At 43.1% G+C, this 17,260-nt stretch overlaps 1 protein-coding gene across 3 annotated transcripts; it reads right to left on the reverse strand.

Moving 5' to 3' along the window:
* Positions 1 to 708: 708 nt before the first annotated feature.
* Positions 709 to 17,132, reverse strand: cdk16 (cyclin dependent kinase 16). Of its 3 annotated transcripts, none has more exons than XM_085261074.1 (17): positions 16,989 to 17,132; positions 15,878 to 16,072; positions 13,579 to 13,731; positions 11,638 to 11,756; positions 9,898 to 10,026; positions 8,838 to 8,894; positions 8,418 to 8,532; positions 8,228 to 8,322; positions 8,084 to 8,146; positions 7,667 to 7,790; positions 6,338 to 6,458; positions 6,055 to 6,152; positions 5,725 to 5,830; positions 5,436 to 5,478; positions 5,198 to 5,288; positions 5,036 to 5,113; positions 709 to 4,942 (listed from the first exon to the last, which is right to left on the reverse strand). In XM_085261074.1, exons 2-17 carry the CDS (start codon positions 15,999 to 16,001, stop codon positions 4,905 to 4,907), a joined length of 1,554 nt encoding a protein of 517 aa, XP_085117200.1. In that variant the 5' UTR covers positions 16,002 to 16,072; positions 16,989 to 17,132; the 3' UTR covers positions 709 to 4,904. The 3 variants fall into 3 exon arrangements, with proteins under 3 accessions (XP_085117200.1, XP_085117201.1, XP_085117202.1); XM_085261075.1 differs by lacking the exon at positions 16,989 to 17,132 and adding an exon at positions 16,412 to 16,538; XM_085261076.1 differs by lacking the exon at positions 13,579 to 13,731.
* Between the last annotated feature and the right edge of the window lie 128 nt (positions 17,133 to 17,260).

Genomic DNA, 17,260 nt, shown 5'->3' on the forward strand with positions numbered 1-17,260 from the left:
CAGCACCAGAAAGGAGGAAGACAGAGTGTGGGAACACAGGACCTACACTTTCAACACTTTTACTAGACCTGGGTCCAGTGGACCCGAACACCTTGTATGTAATGTAATTGCGTGGGGGGAGGTACAGTATGAGGTCATTGAAAATTTGTTCAGATTCATGCTCTTCACAGAAAATAAGCCAAAGCCAATGAATTTCAGGTTGAAAAAATAATTAATTGTTTAATTTTTCTTTTGAAAAAAACTGAAAACGGGTCTCACAGACCCGAACACCATACAAGGGTTAACAGTTGTTTATGGGAATTCTTGACCATTCTTCCAAAAGCACATTTGTGAGGTCGCACACTGATATTGAACAAAAAGGCCTGGCTCCTGGTTTCCGCTCTGATCCCAAAGGTGCTTTATCGGGCTTGAGGTCCAGACTCTTCCTACAAAATTGGGAACATGAAATTGTCCCAAATGTCTCGGTGTGCTGAAGCATTAAGAGTTTCTTTGACCTGAACTAAGGGGACAACGCCACACCATAATCCACAATTCGGCACAATGCAGTCAGGCATGTACTGTTGTCCTGGCAACACGGCCATGGAAGTGATGGAAACACCTGAATTCAATGATTTGGATGGACGAGTGAATACTACAGTACAGCGTACCTGTTAACTGTAATATCAAAGTAGAAACACTAATAAAGTCTAATAAACAAACAGCCAACACTGATAATAAATAAAGAATTTTAATATTTATGTACTTTAAATATATCCAGTATACATGAAGTAAACATAATTGTACACAATAACAGGATATACTTTCTTTTTCATACTTGGACTCGTATTTCAAGTATGCAGATCCATTATAGCATCAGATATGTCGCAGTGCTTTCTTGGCAAATGGAAGATTATTCAAATGAACAGCATAGAAGTTATCTGGAAGAATCCCATCATGCAGTGCAGTATATTGCAGATAACTTTGGTATGGTGTCGACCAAAACAAAGCATGTTAGTTCATTTACAAAAGCAGAGAAAACAGCATTTGCATCTATGTGGACCAGAAACATGCATGTTTCTCCATAGGTCACTAAAATGTTCCTAAACGTGACAAACATAGCAGACATGAACCCTGCTGCTGCCTCGCTTTGCATGATTTTGAATGATTCTTGTTTTGTGTCCCGTTTTGTTTAATAATTCATGTAAAAGCAAAATGTCCAAATCTGATAAAAGGTGTTAATACAACAAAAAAAAATCCCCTTTAGCAACAGCGGATTTGAAGTTTAGCATCAGGAGCACCGGCTTTCAATTTTGAGGACATTAACTTCCCTCTAAAAGGCATCAAGTGTGTTTTTGTTGTATGAAATAGAGGCAAACTGAAGATTTCATGCACCAGGATGTACTGCTCCCATCACAGAGCCGTGCAAACTGGATCTAAGCAAGAGGACACATATGTACATGTACAGTCTCCCCACAAAGCAGCACGATATGGGCACATTTAACAAAGCTGCCAGTTCAGGGTCTGTGAAACGCTTGGTTTGTGGTGGGAGCAGCACACACCAATGCACGAAACGATGATCCAGCTTTTGATTTTAATGACGTCTTTTTGTTGTTATAAATGGAGGCTGTTTAAAGAAGGGAAACTAATGGCTTCATACATCACAATGTACTGTTCCCTTCCCTGAGGTTCAGTGACTGGATACTATTAGAATGGAAAAGAGAGAGAAGACGTGTACATGTGAAAATACAGCGTTTGTAGTTTGAGAACCAGCCCAGTCGGTCTTACGTGCACCTTTTAATAAAGTAGTACATGCTGTATGATGATCTGTTAACTCTGCATTAGGCAACACACTGTATGTGGAAAACTCAAGTGATGACTGCTGAAAATGTACCTGTAAAATCCTGTCCTGAAGGATTTCTGACCATTTTGCTTTAATCTCAGATTAAAGCAAAAGTGCTTTTCTTTCAACAACTGGGACGTAGTGTGCTCCTGAGTTCTTTTCCATTATTTCATGTTCCTAAAACCAAAAATGCAGATCAATCAGTGACCTCTGAAGAAACATGCGCTCTGAACTTTCACATCTATACGCCGTTTCCTGTGCAATTGAGCAGCAGCTGAGGAACAACAACACTGCAGCGTGCAGATTAAAACCTGTGATTATCTCTAATAATCAGTAACTCTGTACACATTATTACTGTAAACCCAGCCAACATTAAACTACTGACCACATCAACAGTTTAGAGTTACATTCAACAGTCATTTGTTTAACCCAGCATTAGCACGGCTCACAGAAGCTTCACCTTTAGTCTGACTCTCGCCCCGTCACATCACTTTGAACACATTTAAGTCCTAAAAGAAAAACACACAGGTTGCAGTCAAATAGTCAGTTTTCCTCAGGAAAGGTAAGCAGCTAATACCCATGCCTAATTTGCAACAATTATATGTAATTAGGTCAAATAAAACAGCCACAGGGAAGGTTGCAGTATACCTCAGCTTGCATGGATATGTTCTCTTTTTGTGCCTTGCTGTGTTGCCAGCTTTGAGGATTATTACTGTTACTTCAGTCACAGATACTGGAAGCCTTAGACAAAGGTTGGTGAGGAAGTCATATTTATACTCTTCCTGAAACAGAACACATGGGACAAAATAACTAAGACGAGATTTTTGCATCGCTGGAGACAGAAACACCAAAGCATCTGCTGCCAGTTTAGTGTGTGAGCAGTCTGAGCACTGTGGCTCTTTGAAGTCCTTATAAATCATCCTTTTGTAACATGTTTCATTGAAGTTAAGGAAAAGTGATTAGAAAATTACACAGGTGATCATTTCTTTTGACCATTTGACTGCAGCCAGTGTCCAATTTTATTCACAGAAACACAGTAAACACTCTGAATTACTACCTATAACGGCAACTCACCTCCACAATGTTTTATCGTTTCGTTTCAATGATTCACGGGGAGCAAAAGTCTGAATATTTTCAGTCTGATATCTTTTTCTGGTATTTAAAAAAATGTACACCTCTAGAATCCATTCTACCTTTTTAAGACTTCAGACTTCTGCTGCCGTTCAATAAAACAATCAAACATAAAGGAGGTGCGTTCGTTTACGGGCACTGGATGTCTCTAACCTCCCACAAACATACAACTGTATGCAACATTTTTACAGCAGATTGAAAAGTCAGCTTCCTCTGAGTCAAACACCTTGTTCGATGGTTATTATTGTCTTATTATTTCTCTATTGCTAAGATTTCTTCACAGCTAAAAAATAAAGATTCACATCAAGAACAGCTTATCTCTTAAAAATATGAACACTCTTAAAACTGATAAGAATACAAAAAAAATGAAATAAAAATAAAAACTGGCTTTTTGAAATTACATCTGTTTTTGAAGGGATGAAATCTGAAAACTACCTGAAGGTTATATGAATCCCATCCAGCGACACCTGGACTCTGTGCAGGGGAAGATTAGGTCTCAACGAGGATGTGAATCTCTTTAAAATGTTCTTTTGCAGTCTGTTTACACACAGGCTAAAAACCACGAGCTGCAAAAAGTTCTTTATGAAAGAGAACGCGATGCTGCGTGTAATTTGCCATCAAAAATTGTCTGTTGCGCATTTCATAGGAAATTCCCAATCGGCTGAGTGCTGGTTGAGTCTGTGCAGAAACAAACTTGTTTGCTGCTGTTTAAACAGAATTAGCCAATCAGTGCCCTGCATTTTCCTCTGACATGTCATGGGGTCTAATGAGGCAAAGGCATCACACTTTTCAACAGTCTCCATGACAAAAAAAAAACAAGAAAAAAAAACCCTACTTACTGATCTCCAATAAACACAAAAAAAAAAAACAATAAATAAAACTCCAGTTGAAATAAATTCTCTGTGATAAGCTATATACGGCAGATTTATGGTGTTACCGTCTCTTGGTATTAATATATATATATTAACAGTATTACAGTATAAAGTTCGAGTGTACGACACACACATGCAGAACAGCAGAAATCAGGTTCACACTTTCAAAATAAAAGCAAAAGTTTAAATTTCCACAGATGTGTGTTTGGCTTCTCCTGCAGGCTGTTTAATAGTAACACTGAAGTGTAAAATGTAATACTGCAAACCGAAACACAATCGGCAGCTCGACACAGATAAGGAGACCGCTGAAGAGAACATTCGTCTTCAGCCTTTAATGTGAAAACAGCGCCTGTTTTCCTCTCGCTGCAGGCTCGACGTTACTCTGACGGTTTCATCTCATGTTCGGTAGCACGTTAAAAAAAATATTAAAATAAATCAAGCTGCAATTTAGGGAAAACTTTGGAGTCAAAATTTCTGAATTTTTGTTTTTTGTGTGTTTAACAAACTGAATTTTTATTGTGTTTCATCAGGTGTTATTAAAGTTTTAAGCAGGTACAGTTCAGCACGCTGGGACTGGATCGTGGCTTCAGTTTAACGCTGACTTTGCTGCCGCAGATGTTCACACGGATGATATGACGTATACGGCTGTTTCCAGGGGTTTCCATGACAGCAGAGCTGAATTCCAGGTTTTCCAGGACTTTCACCAACTTGATATTTATGTGTTTAATCTTTGCAGTGAAGATGGAAGACAGAACCTCCTGGAGAAGCTTTTACTACAATTCACCCGTTCATCTCTCCATGTACCGAGGTGAAGCCCTGAAACCCGTTAGTCCCAATATTCTGTGCTCTGATTGGTCAGGTAGCTGCAGCGAATCATAATTTCCTCTCTGTGTAAACAACGGGCTTCATCTTCTCGTCATAAATAATAGTAACTTCTGTTTTCTTCTACTCTGTTGCACTTGCTGTTAGTCGGTAAAGTAAATCCTCTAGCCAAAAAAAAAGCATCATCATCATCATCGTCACTTCCTGTCCTGTCAGTTTCCCTTTGTTTGTCCAGCAGCTGACTCCGCCTCGCCACGATGTCAGAAAAGCATACTCCGCCTCCTGTTTGGACTGTTTGCTGGACAGAAAGACAAAAATAGACGATGTCAGTGTCAGACTAACCCAGCAGGGAGCCACGCCGGCTCTGCCTCCTTCCCACACAGACTGTTACCTGGATCCGGTGCTGCTGCTGTTGGTCTCATCGTTTCCTTTTCAAGCTGAATCTCTGGCAGGGTGAAGATGGACGTCGCTGAAACAAAAACAACCACAGCGCCTCTGTGATGTTACCATAACAACAGGGACCAAATGGGACCGGTGTGAACTTTAAACTTACTGTCAGGAAGTAACTTCACTCTCTTTCCAAGGTTACTGAAGTAAGAGTGGTTCATCGACTCGTCTGCAGAGATCCTCTTCTTCCCCTCAAACTAAAGTTTAAATAAAGTTTAAACTTTAAATTTTTATTTTCCCCATCACATAAATGAACACAAAAAAAAAAAAAACCCCAAAAGGTTATTTATTCGTTATGATTCAGAAAGAAAAGGAGACGCACAAACACTGCGAGGTTAACTGACCTGTAGGAATTCTGACAACAGCTCCACTCCTTCAGTGCTGAGCCTGAACACAAAAACACAAACTTCGTTATCTGGTGCAGTGAGCCTTTAAGATTACTGCACATCTGTGTGCAGCTGCAGATCTGGTGACTTAAAATAAAGTAAAGAGGAAGGCTCTCTGGAGGCCACTGCAAAGGAATCACACGGATCCTGGTGGGTCAGCAGCAACAGGCTGGACATATGGATGAGGAGGCTTAGTGTTTTAACCCCCGGCTACTAAAACATGGTGTACATGTGTGCAGCTCTGCACCTGGGAGTGTGGTTACTCAGTCTCTCTGCTTTGTATTGAGGATAGTTAAACGCCACAAACTCCTCATTAGACGTGATCCCAGGCCAGGTCTGCTCTGTGGGAGTACCTGCACACAAAATACATACGAGGTTTATTATAAATATAAATGCAAAAGCTTAACAGCTATTTTTTTGAAACATACATTTAAATTAATTTACAAAATAAAGCTAAAAACAGCAGCATGATGAGGTGTGGTGTGACGTCCCTCCCACGTCCAACCTAAGGCATGCTTTTAATCAACACAGGTCGATGGAGTCCTCAAAAGATTACGAAGTAGAAGATGATTCTCACCCAACAATTTAAAGATAAAGTGAAGCTCCTCCTCGACTGTGGAACCAGGAAACAGAGGTCGACCTGTCGCCATCTCGTAAAAAATGCAGCCAACACCCCTAAAAACAGAAAGACAGACAAGCGCAAAGACACGCACACACACGGCAAGAGGTTTGTCTCATCAGATGGTTTAACCATAGATGATCATTTCACCACAGAAGAATCGATTTTTTTAAAATGTAATTTATCAAATTTTCTAGTAGCAGTACTACAATAGAGTAGTACAGTGTACTGCATCACTGACCACATGTCGATGTGAGTGGAGTAGTCGGTGCTGCCCAGCAGGATGTCAGGTGGTCGGTACCACAGCGTCACCACCTCGTTGGAGTACGTCTTTGTTGGGATCGACTTTGCTCGAGCCAAACCTGAAACAAACACACACACACACACGCACGCACGCACACACACGCACACACACACACACGTGTCATTAAAGCCTCATCATCACTGTCTTTACACTGATTCAGATTACATTTGTATCCTAACAGCTAAAATAAATGTATTCATTCTCCGTAAGGACCACGACTCACACTGCCTCAAAAGGCATTTTAAATACTTTCTGGGTGTTGCATTACAAATAGACGATGGGATGATGTGCAGTGACTCTGCTGTCCTGAATTCACCGAGGAGGTCATTCTGTCTCTGGTTGTGGAGGTCAGATGTGTGTCTGTAATCCTCCTCTGCCAAACTGCACAGAGCAAATCCATGTCTCTGGCTCATCGTCAAAGTCCAGGCATAAAAAGGGATCGGTCGCCCTCTGTGTCTTTAACCGCACGGCCCGAAGCGGTTTTAATATCCAATTCTCACAGGAACCAAAAATCGACTCTCTTCCAATAAAACTGTCTCCACTGGTAATACAGGAAGAACGGCTCTCTGCGATGCTGTGATAAATAAATGAAGTGAAGGTCTGAGAGAGGTCCCTGAAGAACTTCACATCTTCATCACTAACATGACATAACTGCCAGCTGGTTGGAATGACAACAACAACAAGATGAAGAAAATCACGAGGTTTAGTGATAATCGTGGAGCTGGAAAGGCAGGGATTCAGCCGGGGGCTCCCACTGGCCAAGGGTTCGGTCTGCAATTTAATAAGTAGCACTTGTTGTGTGTGTGTGTGTGTGTGTGTGTCAGTCACAGATGGGCTTGGCAACAGCTGGGCAGCTCTTCACACACACAGTTGATTTGGTCTTTTACTTTCTTGTAATCCTCTTCCAGTGTCTTAATTTTCTCCCTACGCAGCTTCACTGAAGTCAGAAGTTGAGAATAAATAAAATTTGATATTTTGCTCAGACGAGCAAGATGTTCCTCCAACCAATAAATAATGGACGTGAATGTCGGTCCATTTCTTCATGTTTTGTTCCACCTTCAGAGCCAACTGTTCTTGTTTTCTTGTTTGCCTTTTCCTTAGTTTTAGCGTGACAGGTGCCGGTAGCTCACGCTTACATCATTACACATTTACATCACTCAAAAGGTGAGTTTTGCACAAGAAAAACCTCAGACGCTAAGATTTAAATAGGTCCTAACTTTACAAAAAAAACAAAAAACAAAAACTAAGAGTGTCTGCAGGACTCACCAAAGTCTGCTAGCTTGAGCTCTCCTCGCTCGTTGATCAGCAGATTTTGTGGTTTTAGATCTCGATGGAGAACTTTCCTCCGGTGGCAGTACGACAAACCTCGCAGCAGCTGGAAAAGGAAGAGCTGAGGACAGAAACACCACTGCAGTTACAGGAAAAGTCGATGAGCACACGATGCAAAGAAAAACCCTCAAAAACAGGGAAACAAGAGAAGAAGAATTCCTTCTGCTTTTTTAAATTCATTTTTTATCATTGTTTAAAAATCTACCAAAATCAGAAAAGTTAAATCACCAGCAGGTTTGTCACATCAGTTTGTGCCACACACACACACACACACACACACACACACACACACACACACACACACACACACACACTTAATTTCATTATACTAAGAATAAAACAAACTTTTCTCACTTTGACATTGTGAACATGAATGACATTTCCACAGTCGTCCAGATACTGCTTCAGATCCTTGTCCTGAAACACATGAACACACATTCAAACCCACCAAAGAAGAAGAAGAAGAGGAGTTTGTGTATTGTTGTGTGCATTTCTTACCAGGTACTCAAACACCAGTGTGAGGGATTTCTGCGTGTGGATGATGTCATGAAGCGTGACGATGTTGGCGTGTTTCAAATCCTTCAACAGAGACACTGAGGAGTAAAAAGTACAAACATGCTGTCATTAGTACTTCTACTACTGTAGTACCAGTAATACTTCTGTTGGTTCAGTGTCAGTGATGCAGTACCTTCTCTGATTGCAGTACACGGAGCTCCTTCTTCATGTTCCAGTCTAATTTCCTTCAGAGCCACGAGATTTTCAGTCAGTTTACTCCGACCTTTATACACTGTGGCATAGGTCCCCTACACACAGGTGACACACAGAGAGGAGAGAGGCGGGGCATTTGGGCCATCGGAATCTTATTTATTGATTTCAGGAGCCAAAAGCAAACATTACAACAAAAAGAGTGGACTGTCAGGCAAAGCTTTTTACACTTAATTTGTAGAAAAGGTCAGAAAACTTTACATTAGTTAGTGAGTCTGAAATGAAACCTTTAAGGAGTGTCACAGAGCAGCACGGAGCACTTAGATCCTGTTTGTGTTCTTTATTAAACAGTTTCAAAGATCTGTCTGACATCAACCGATAGAAGGAGATAATGTGGCCTCACCTCTCCCAGTTTGTCCAGCTTGATGTAAGTCTCCAGCTTCCCAAAACCAATCTCTGACTGCAGGCAAAGAGGCAGAGATGAGAGGGTTAAAATAACCTGCACTGGCACACTAAATGCAAGAGAAACAACACAACAAACATCCTGCATTACTTGAAACAACAGAATCAGAAACCGGTTTCACACTTGCATCCCCCCCTACAGACACACAGTCTGCAGCCCAGCGTATCCAAATTCAGGGGCCGCATCCTTCGGAGGCCGCAGTTGTAGGCCGATTACGTTACAGCGGCGCGACAAAGCCTGCCCAAATGTCTGGGTCACAAAATAAACGTTTAACATATTTCCAGGCGAGAATGTAGCTGTGTAAACCTCGAGTATCTGCTCGGTTTATCAAGCCATCACATATTTGTAAAAGCGCTCCGACGTTTTCGGAGACGTCTGTTACCCACCAGCTGGATAGCGAGCCCGGGTTCAAGGCTCACTAGATCCGGCAAGAACAGCGAACTCCCAGCACATCGTTTTCAACCCCCCCCCCCCCTCGCGATCTTTCGCTACTCAGGTTAGACATGATTTATAAGTCAGTTAGATAAATTAAAAATGTTGTTGTTTGGCTTTGTTCAGTCTTTTATTAGTTCCTGAGTAAATCGGTTTGGCTGAGATTAAAGTTACAGTTTTCACACAGCTGAATAAACATCACACAGAAAACTGATTAAACAGAAGTGTGAGATGGTCGAATTTACTCCAATGTCCTGTTATATATTGAACAGCAAGGAGCAGACGGCAGAGTTTATTAAACTTCACTGAGACAATCTGCAAATTTCATTAAAAGTTTAATAAACCATCATCTTGTCTTTATTTTTAGTTAGAAATGATAGTTATATTAGAGCAGATGCTGGTCCAATAAGCTATACTTTCCACGTCCACTGGATGCATGATCCAATTAGTCGACTAATCACAAAAATAATCGGTGACTAGTCGACTATCAAAATCATCGTTTGTGGCAGGCCTACCCAAAACTGTCCCAAACACCTGCGTGAAAACAAAAAGAAGCAGTTACACATACCAGAGACACTCTACGCAGCCGCCTGCTGATTGGCTGCTCGAACAGAGCTGGACCAATCACATTAAACTTCTCCAGGTAATCGTCTGGAAGACGGATGTCAGCCGGTAACGACAGACGTTTGTTGATGTCCTGAAACAGAGAAGAAACACAACAGAATTCATGTGAACGTTCACCTTCATCCTCCGCAGCACCTGACAGTTTATTTTCATCAGCAAAGACCTTTTACCGCTGCAGGTAAATGTTCAGTCATCATGAAAGGAACCGTTTCATTTTAACATGAAATGTCTGCATTGGATCTGAAGTAGCACTAAAAACAAACAAAGGGCAGACAGCACTGGAAATGCAGGCCCTGAATGCAACCTGTGACCACTGCAGCAAACAGTAATCGCACCCGATTCCTCTTAAAGATGGCTGCCTGAGCGAGATTATAAAAAGAACCCACGAACTCCACAGCTGCTCGTTTGGCTCTCAGGGTGAGACCAACATGGTGAGGAATCCACCTGTACCTGTGCTTTAATGTAGCAGCAGAGGTCAGGATCTACAGGAGGAGCCAAAAGAAAATACAGGTTGATGGACCTGATCTGACCCAGCGGTAGCTGCAGAGCCAGACACATGGAGGTTCCTCGGAGGAGAAGACCTTTACAGACTAATGGAAGAACAATGTGAAATTATGAGCTGGATAAAGTCCGTCCCCTGACCTGAATCCATCAGAAAACCTTTAGAGGATTTTAAAACAGAAGGCAGAGAAACAAAACCTCCGGCCAGGAGTCAGAACATCTGTCCACAGATGTGTGACAGACTGGCATCACCCATTAGCCGCGAGGGGAGGTGGTGTGGGGGGGGGGGTCACACATCTGCCTGCAAAAACAAAAGCCCACATAGAAAATAAAAAGCTCACAGATGAAAGAGTCCTCACTCTCTAAGCGGTTTGCTTTTAATGACACAGCAGCTCAATCAGCCCACACTTCAGCCTGACAGTTATTGTAGCCTATTGGCTCATTTACAGCTTTACCAGCACTGCACAGGTAAACCCAGCTTTGTTAAGCACCAGTTCGAGTCTGGCGCTGAAACGAACACATTTTGCTCGCTCGTTCCTTAAAAGCAGGACCTGGACCAGCCAGCATGACAGCTGTGCATCTGTACCCGGAGACCAGCCGAGTCTTTCAGTCGTGAAAAAGATGAAGACAAGCTCGCTGACATGTTTGGGAAGCTGCAGGCTAAACCACTCCAACGCATCTTTGCATCTGATAAATATTAATGTTAGAGAAACACACGGCACTGTCTCAGTCAGAGCAGTGTGAAGGCCCTCCGTCAGCAGCTACGACGCGCTGGACTGAAGAAGCAACAAGAAATCTCAAACCAGACTTAGCTCTATAACACATTTGACTGAAGATGTTCCTTTGGAAGGAATGTAAGCCTGCAGAGCACGCAAGCTGAAACACCCACATCCAAACAACTAAACAGCCAGAAAACGAGCAGCTGGAGAAGAAAATATCAAAAACGAAACCAACCAAGGAGGCGAAGAGCTGCACCAAACCGCTAAAAGGTCCTCAAGGCTTTGCAGAAAACAAATAGTGAGTGCTCCTTAAAGACTGGGGAATATCCCAACATCTCTGCTAGTAAGCTCACTCTGTGTGTGTGTGTGTGTGTGTGTGTGTGTGTGTGTGTGTGTGTGTGTGTGTGTGTGTGTGTGTGTGTGTGTGTGTGTGTGTGTGTGTGTGTGTGTGTGTGTGTGTGTACCTCAGTAGAGATCTTCTTATTCCTCATTCTGACTTTAACTGGACTCTGAACATCATCAGAAGAAGAAGCTGGATCGCTTTCTCCATCTGAGCTCATTTTCACATCTTCATGGACGATCTCTGAAAACACACACGAATAACAGTCACACGCATACAAAGAGTAGAGCAGGCCTTAAATTCCCCATATCACCAAATGCACCAAAACAAGTCCGATCTACAGAGGCTCCTCCCTACAACTCATCTCAGAAATCCCGTGTCCAGGCAGGTCAGAGCTGTTTTGGTGGCATGACTCACAACTAATCCTCCTCTGCAGTAGCGTCAAAAACAGGAATATCCTGCCTGAGAGTGATGCTGAAAACGCACTCCGCTGTATCTGTCACTTCCAGGCTGGACTACTGTAATTCATTTATATCAGGATGTACTCATAGCTCTCTGAAAAGCCTCCAGCTGATAAAGAAATGCTGTAGTAAGAGTACTAACGAGGACTAGAGAAAGAGCCATTTCTCCCATATTAATTCTCTCATATTAACTTGTCTTCATTGGCCCCTTGTGAACTCTAGTATAGAGCTTAAAATCATTTTCATCACACACAAAGTCCTGAATGAGCAGAGTCCATCATATCTTAAAGACTTAATAGTATTGCATTATCCCAGCAGAGCACTTCGCTCTCACAGTGCAGGCTTATTGTGGTTCCTGGAGACTGAGAGGCAGAGCCACGCTGATCTCTTCTATGGCACGACATTATTTCCTGCGACACTCCATAGAATTGGAGGCAGAGCCTTGAGCTATCAGACGTCTCTGCTGTGGAACCAGCTCCCAGTCTGGGTTCGGGAGTCAGACACCCTCCCTGATTTTAAGCTTTTCTTTTTGGAAACAATTACATTTCGGGCTGGATCAGGTGACTCGAACGCTCCTTGGTCATGTTACACAACTTCTCATATTACGCACCTCTCCTGTGCTCTCTTTTTATATGCTGTGATTGCATGCATCCATTTGGTTTCGTCTATCTCCCCACAGTCTCTGCTCTCTCTGTATCTGTTCTGCAGGCCAACCTGCTCAGTATTTCATCTTATATTCTTTCTATTTCTACATCGCTCTGCTTTTTCCTGTCACTGCGACCGGTTGCAGCAGACTGCCTGGGTCAGCTGCAGGCAAATTCTTCTTTCTCAGTTCAGAGTAAATGGTAAAAATGGTAAATGGCCTGTATTTGTATAGCGCTTTACTAGAGAGCTGATATGCAGCAGAATGCAACTATGCAGCGCATGTTCTGCACAGTCACAGTCTGCAAAAATTTGGGAAAGAATTCATCAGTTCATGGACAAAACGCAGCGCTGTTTGTATGACGTGGCTAAGAAAACATCCACAGAGTAGACTTTGTAAATTTACAATTACAAGAAGAAATACAAACACCATTTCTGTGTAAAATGATCGTGCACGCCGTGTGTAAAACAAAGTATTTTGACTGGTGTGTTTTTATATTTATGGAGTGCATCTCTGCAGCACGTACACTCTCAAGCCCAGAAAAGCCACTTTCATTGATTAGAGCAGAAGTGTGACGTTGCAGCATTCAGCCTGCCAACACATGAAGCCACAGCGTCCGTCAGACTGTTGTTTTCTGGCTGTACTGAATTTAAATCGAGGGGAATGCCTCTTTCACTGCTCCAGCATTCAGATTTAAACTCACCAATTATGACTTCATTCCTGTTTCACAGCCAACAACTGATCTATGTTTTCACTTCACAGGAGAAATTAAATTTACTTAGTCGTTAAAATAAAACATCACCAGTTAAACTCATCTACATTTTCAAGCATACAGCAAAATCAACTTCTATTTTAATGTTGATAGATGCACAGTACATGATTATACTGTATATATTCAGCACGTATGTGTGTATTAGTGGTACAGTACTTGTGCATGTACATGTATTTGCGGCATTAGTACCCAGTCTGGTGGCGTGGTTCAGGTAGGAGCTCAGGCTGCGTCCGAGGCCTCTGGGTTTCCTCAGTGAGGTGCTGTACGACTGAAGTAAAGACTGAACTGAAGAGGATGAAGATCGAACCTTCAAACCTCCAGAGGAACGAAGAGACACCACCTCTGAGGGGAGAGATGAAGGGGCGAAGTGAGGGAAGGATGTGGGGAGGAAAGGAGGTAACAGAAGGGCGATGGAGGGATGAGGGAGGTGTAGGAGGAGGTGAGGGGAGGAGGCGGGTAACGGTTGGTTGATTTGGAAGGAAAAAAAATGAAAGTGGGGTTAAAGGAGAAAAAATAAATTCAAATTAAACAAGTGTTATATTATTGATTAATTGATTGATTGACAGATCCAAGAGGCAACCAATCAAATCACAGATCCAACCAACCAGTCAGATCAGAGGAGGGAATCAGGCGGGAAGTGTCAGGAATTAAACCAGTGAGCTTCCAGTTACTGGTTTGCTGTGTGAGTGGCAGACCAGTTTATAAAGCTGGTTAGCAGCTGGTTAGTTCTTGACTGTTTTAACTGGGAATAATTTTAATTAGTTAGCTACATATTTAAAAAAAGAGGGGGGAAATAAAATGAATAAATATATTTTATTCATGTTATTTACATACTAAAGCATTCAGCCAATCAGGACAAAGTTCTGCCATCACAGAGGTGGTTCCCTATTGGTGGAGCCGGAGGAAAAAGTCTGCAGCTCACTGCAGTCGCCAAGCTCACGGCAGGTTATGTCACCATGTGACACAGTGACACTCTGCAGCACCAGCGGACTTCAGACAAATCTTTAACCAGCATGCATCACGGCAAGCCAGGGCTGCACAGCCGGTCATGTGGTCGCCCGTACTACAACATATGTCCAACATGCCCAGAATATCTTTGCCTTATCGGGCTTCACTTTCTCTGACATCCACAGTCAGACTGAACAGTCACACAAAGGTGGCCATCAACTCGACAAGCTTTCAGTCAAGTTACAAGTGAGTTCCCACGAGCTGTGACAATCTGCTGGGATCATGTGGGAAAAACACAAAAACATAAACACTATACAGTTGCTGTGGTTCAAATGGAAGCGTGTGACAGGAAAAGCACTGGATAAACAGCATTTATATCCAGGAACTAACACTGGGGGTGGGATTCCTTATTTTCTGTCATATATACATATACTGGTAAAACAGTCGATGCTAGGGCTGGGAAATTTATCAAGTGCGTAGTCTTTGGAACATAAAGTCCGGAGTTCAAATCCCGGGTAGAGCAAGCATCCAGGCTATTCAAGCCTACCTTGGAACATGAGCGAGGTAAGCATGGAAGCAGTCCCAGCTTAACAAGCTCTGTGTCAGGTGTTGCCAGGACATACTGATGGGAAGTGGGTTACTCTTTGCACTGTGTGACATCAGAAAGCGAGGACAACCCCGACGTGGTCACCACGGAGGATAAACACATAAGCCCCAAACAGATCAGTAGCTAAACTACTGCAGTGGAACGAGAGATTAGAAACAAAATGAGCACAAGTCTCCTTTAATAGACTTGTCATGGCAGCACGAGCGGATACGACTATAATTACAACTGTGTATTGCATTAAATGAACGCGTTGCCTCGCTGCATTCTTATGTGTAAAACAGCATTAGCATTATTGTTTCCCTGAGGCTTTTTGACTGTCTGAGAACAAATGGAAACATAATTCTAAATGGTAAGTAGGCTGCCTTGCAAATTTCATATAACATATAAAGTATTTAACCCTAGAACACTAACGTCGGGTGATGTTCACCCACGCGGTGAATAAAAATCACTCGGAGGTAAATTCCAAGGGAATTTATAGTTAGCTGGTCATTCTCTCTCTCTCACAGATGTCAGTAATGTAGGGAAACTGGACAAAGCTCACATGTCCCAGGAATGGGAGCACCAAAGAATTTCCCAGTTTCATTATTTATTTTTAGGACTTTACCTTTTTTCTCTTTATGACATGTTGTATAAGGGGAAAATAAGAGTACTTTAATTTCCCATTTATTGTTGTATGTTTGTTTATATATATATATATATATATATATATATATATATATCTCTGTCCATCAAGGTTCAAGACATCTTCTAGGAATGGTGACACTATATCCAGTGGACAGCAATTTTCCATGCTGATCTCTCATCTCAAGCATAACCTGCACCTGAGCAGCCAGGTGTGTGGCATTAATTAAAGCCGCCATCATAAAAATTGAAAACCCAGCGCTGAGCTCTAAAATCTCGGCACAGGCCTCTGTTCACACCTGACAGGATTACCTGAGTCGCTGTGTGACGTTGCTTCCTGAGTGATGGTGTCACTCAGTGTCCTGTCCCCTCCCCCTGACCCACCCCTCCCCAGAGTGAGTGACAGCTGCCGTTTGATCTTCCTCATCCTCTCCATTAGCGGGGGCTGAGGGGGGAGAGGGGGACGTGACGCCAAGGGGGGCGGGGCTGCCAGTCTGGAGACCACGCCTGGACAGGTAGAAATAAAAGGACAAATGTAAATAGCCAAACAGTTGGAAACACCTGAACGCCTCAACATCTGACTCATCATGCCTGAATTAGTAGTTGTGCATATTCATCTACCATTCATTCACCATCATCACCTGCCACACCACAGCCGAATAGGTCTACCTCACAAGAATCACTCGTCTCACCTGAACATCATCACCTGTAGATCATCAGCTATAGATTCGGCTCACCTGTACATGACCACCTGTATTCATGTCACCTATGGATTTGGTTTACCTGAGACATCATCCTCTTTATGCTCATCTCACATTGAAATCACTACATGCACTCTCATCTCACCTGCAGGTAATCGCGTGACACTTAAAACTAATCCCACGGAACACCCTGAAAACGCGGGCACGAGTTTCCACTGGTGAATCTGACGCACACAGGTGAGTGTGATGTTACTCAGTGTTGATGAAAAGACTCGAGGCCTCGGATCTGTGTAGCAGGAAGTACCCGCACTCACTAATGAACCCAAACAGCCACTTAGATCCGCTTCATGTCACGTGCACACCTGACGGCTAACACCTGGCTGAGTGACAGGACATGTACCTGACAGATGCGTTACGTCACTGCCCGTGGATCTGACGGCACGGAACGGGAACTGAAACTACGTGTGTGTGTCCCCGTGGCAGCTGTTGTTTGTGTTCTGCCGCTTCGGGTGTCGCGTCTCCGTGGACCTGCCTACGCCTGTGTGTTTCTGAGCTGGAGAGGCGAGGACGGGAGCCGTGTATTTCCTGCAGTAAACCGTCCTCCTCACTGTTATAAATAGCAGCGGAGGCGGAGCGGCCGCTGCTCCCTCAACGACTCACTCACCATTTGATAAAGACGGTTTTCCGGTTACACGCGAGGCCCGGGGGTGACCGTTACTCACCGGGAGGGTTTATCCCGGTCTGTCCCGGGTTATCCGTGGCTCGGTTCAGTCTGACGGCTTCTCGGATCTTCCTGGCTCCCAGTAATCTGCAGCCATGTTGCTGCTCTGCTCAGCTCCGCTCCTCCGGTGCGTCCTGACGGAGACGCTCACGGCACCGTCGGTGACGTAACAACCCGGCACGTGTCCCCGCCCCTTTTCATTTCTTTATATATATTTTTTATTAAATATGTAAACATGTTGATTATACAAACAGAGCAGCTAAAAACAACAAG

This window comes from Mchenga conophoros, linkage group LG20 (genome assembly GCF_057382185.1).
Source record: "Mchenga conophoros isolate Kocher_MC1m ecotype Shallow Benthic linkage group LG20, M_conophoros_male_GT1.1, whole genome shotgun sequence".
NCBI lineage: Eukaryota > Metazoa > Chordata > Actinopteri > Cichliformes > Cichlidae > Mchenga > Mchenga conophoros.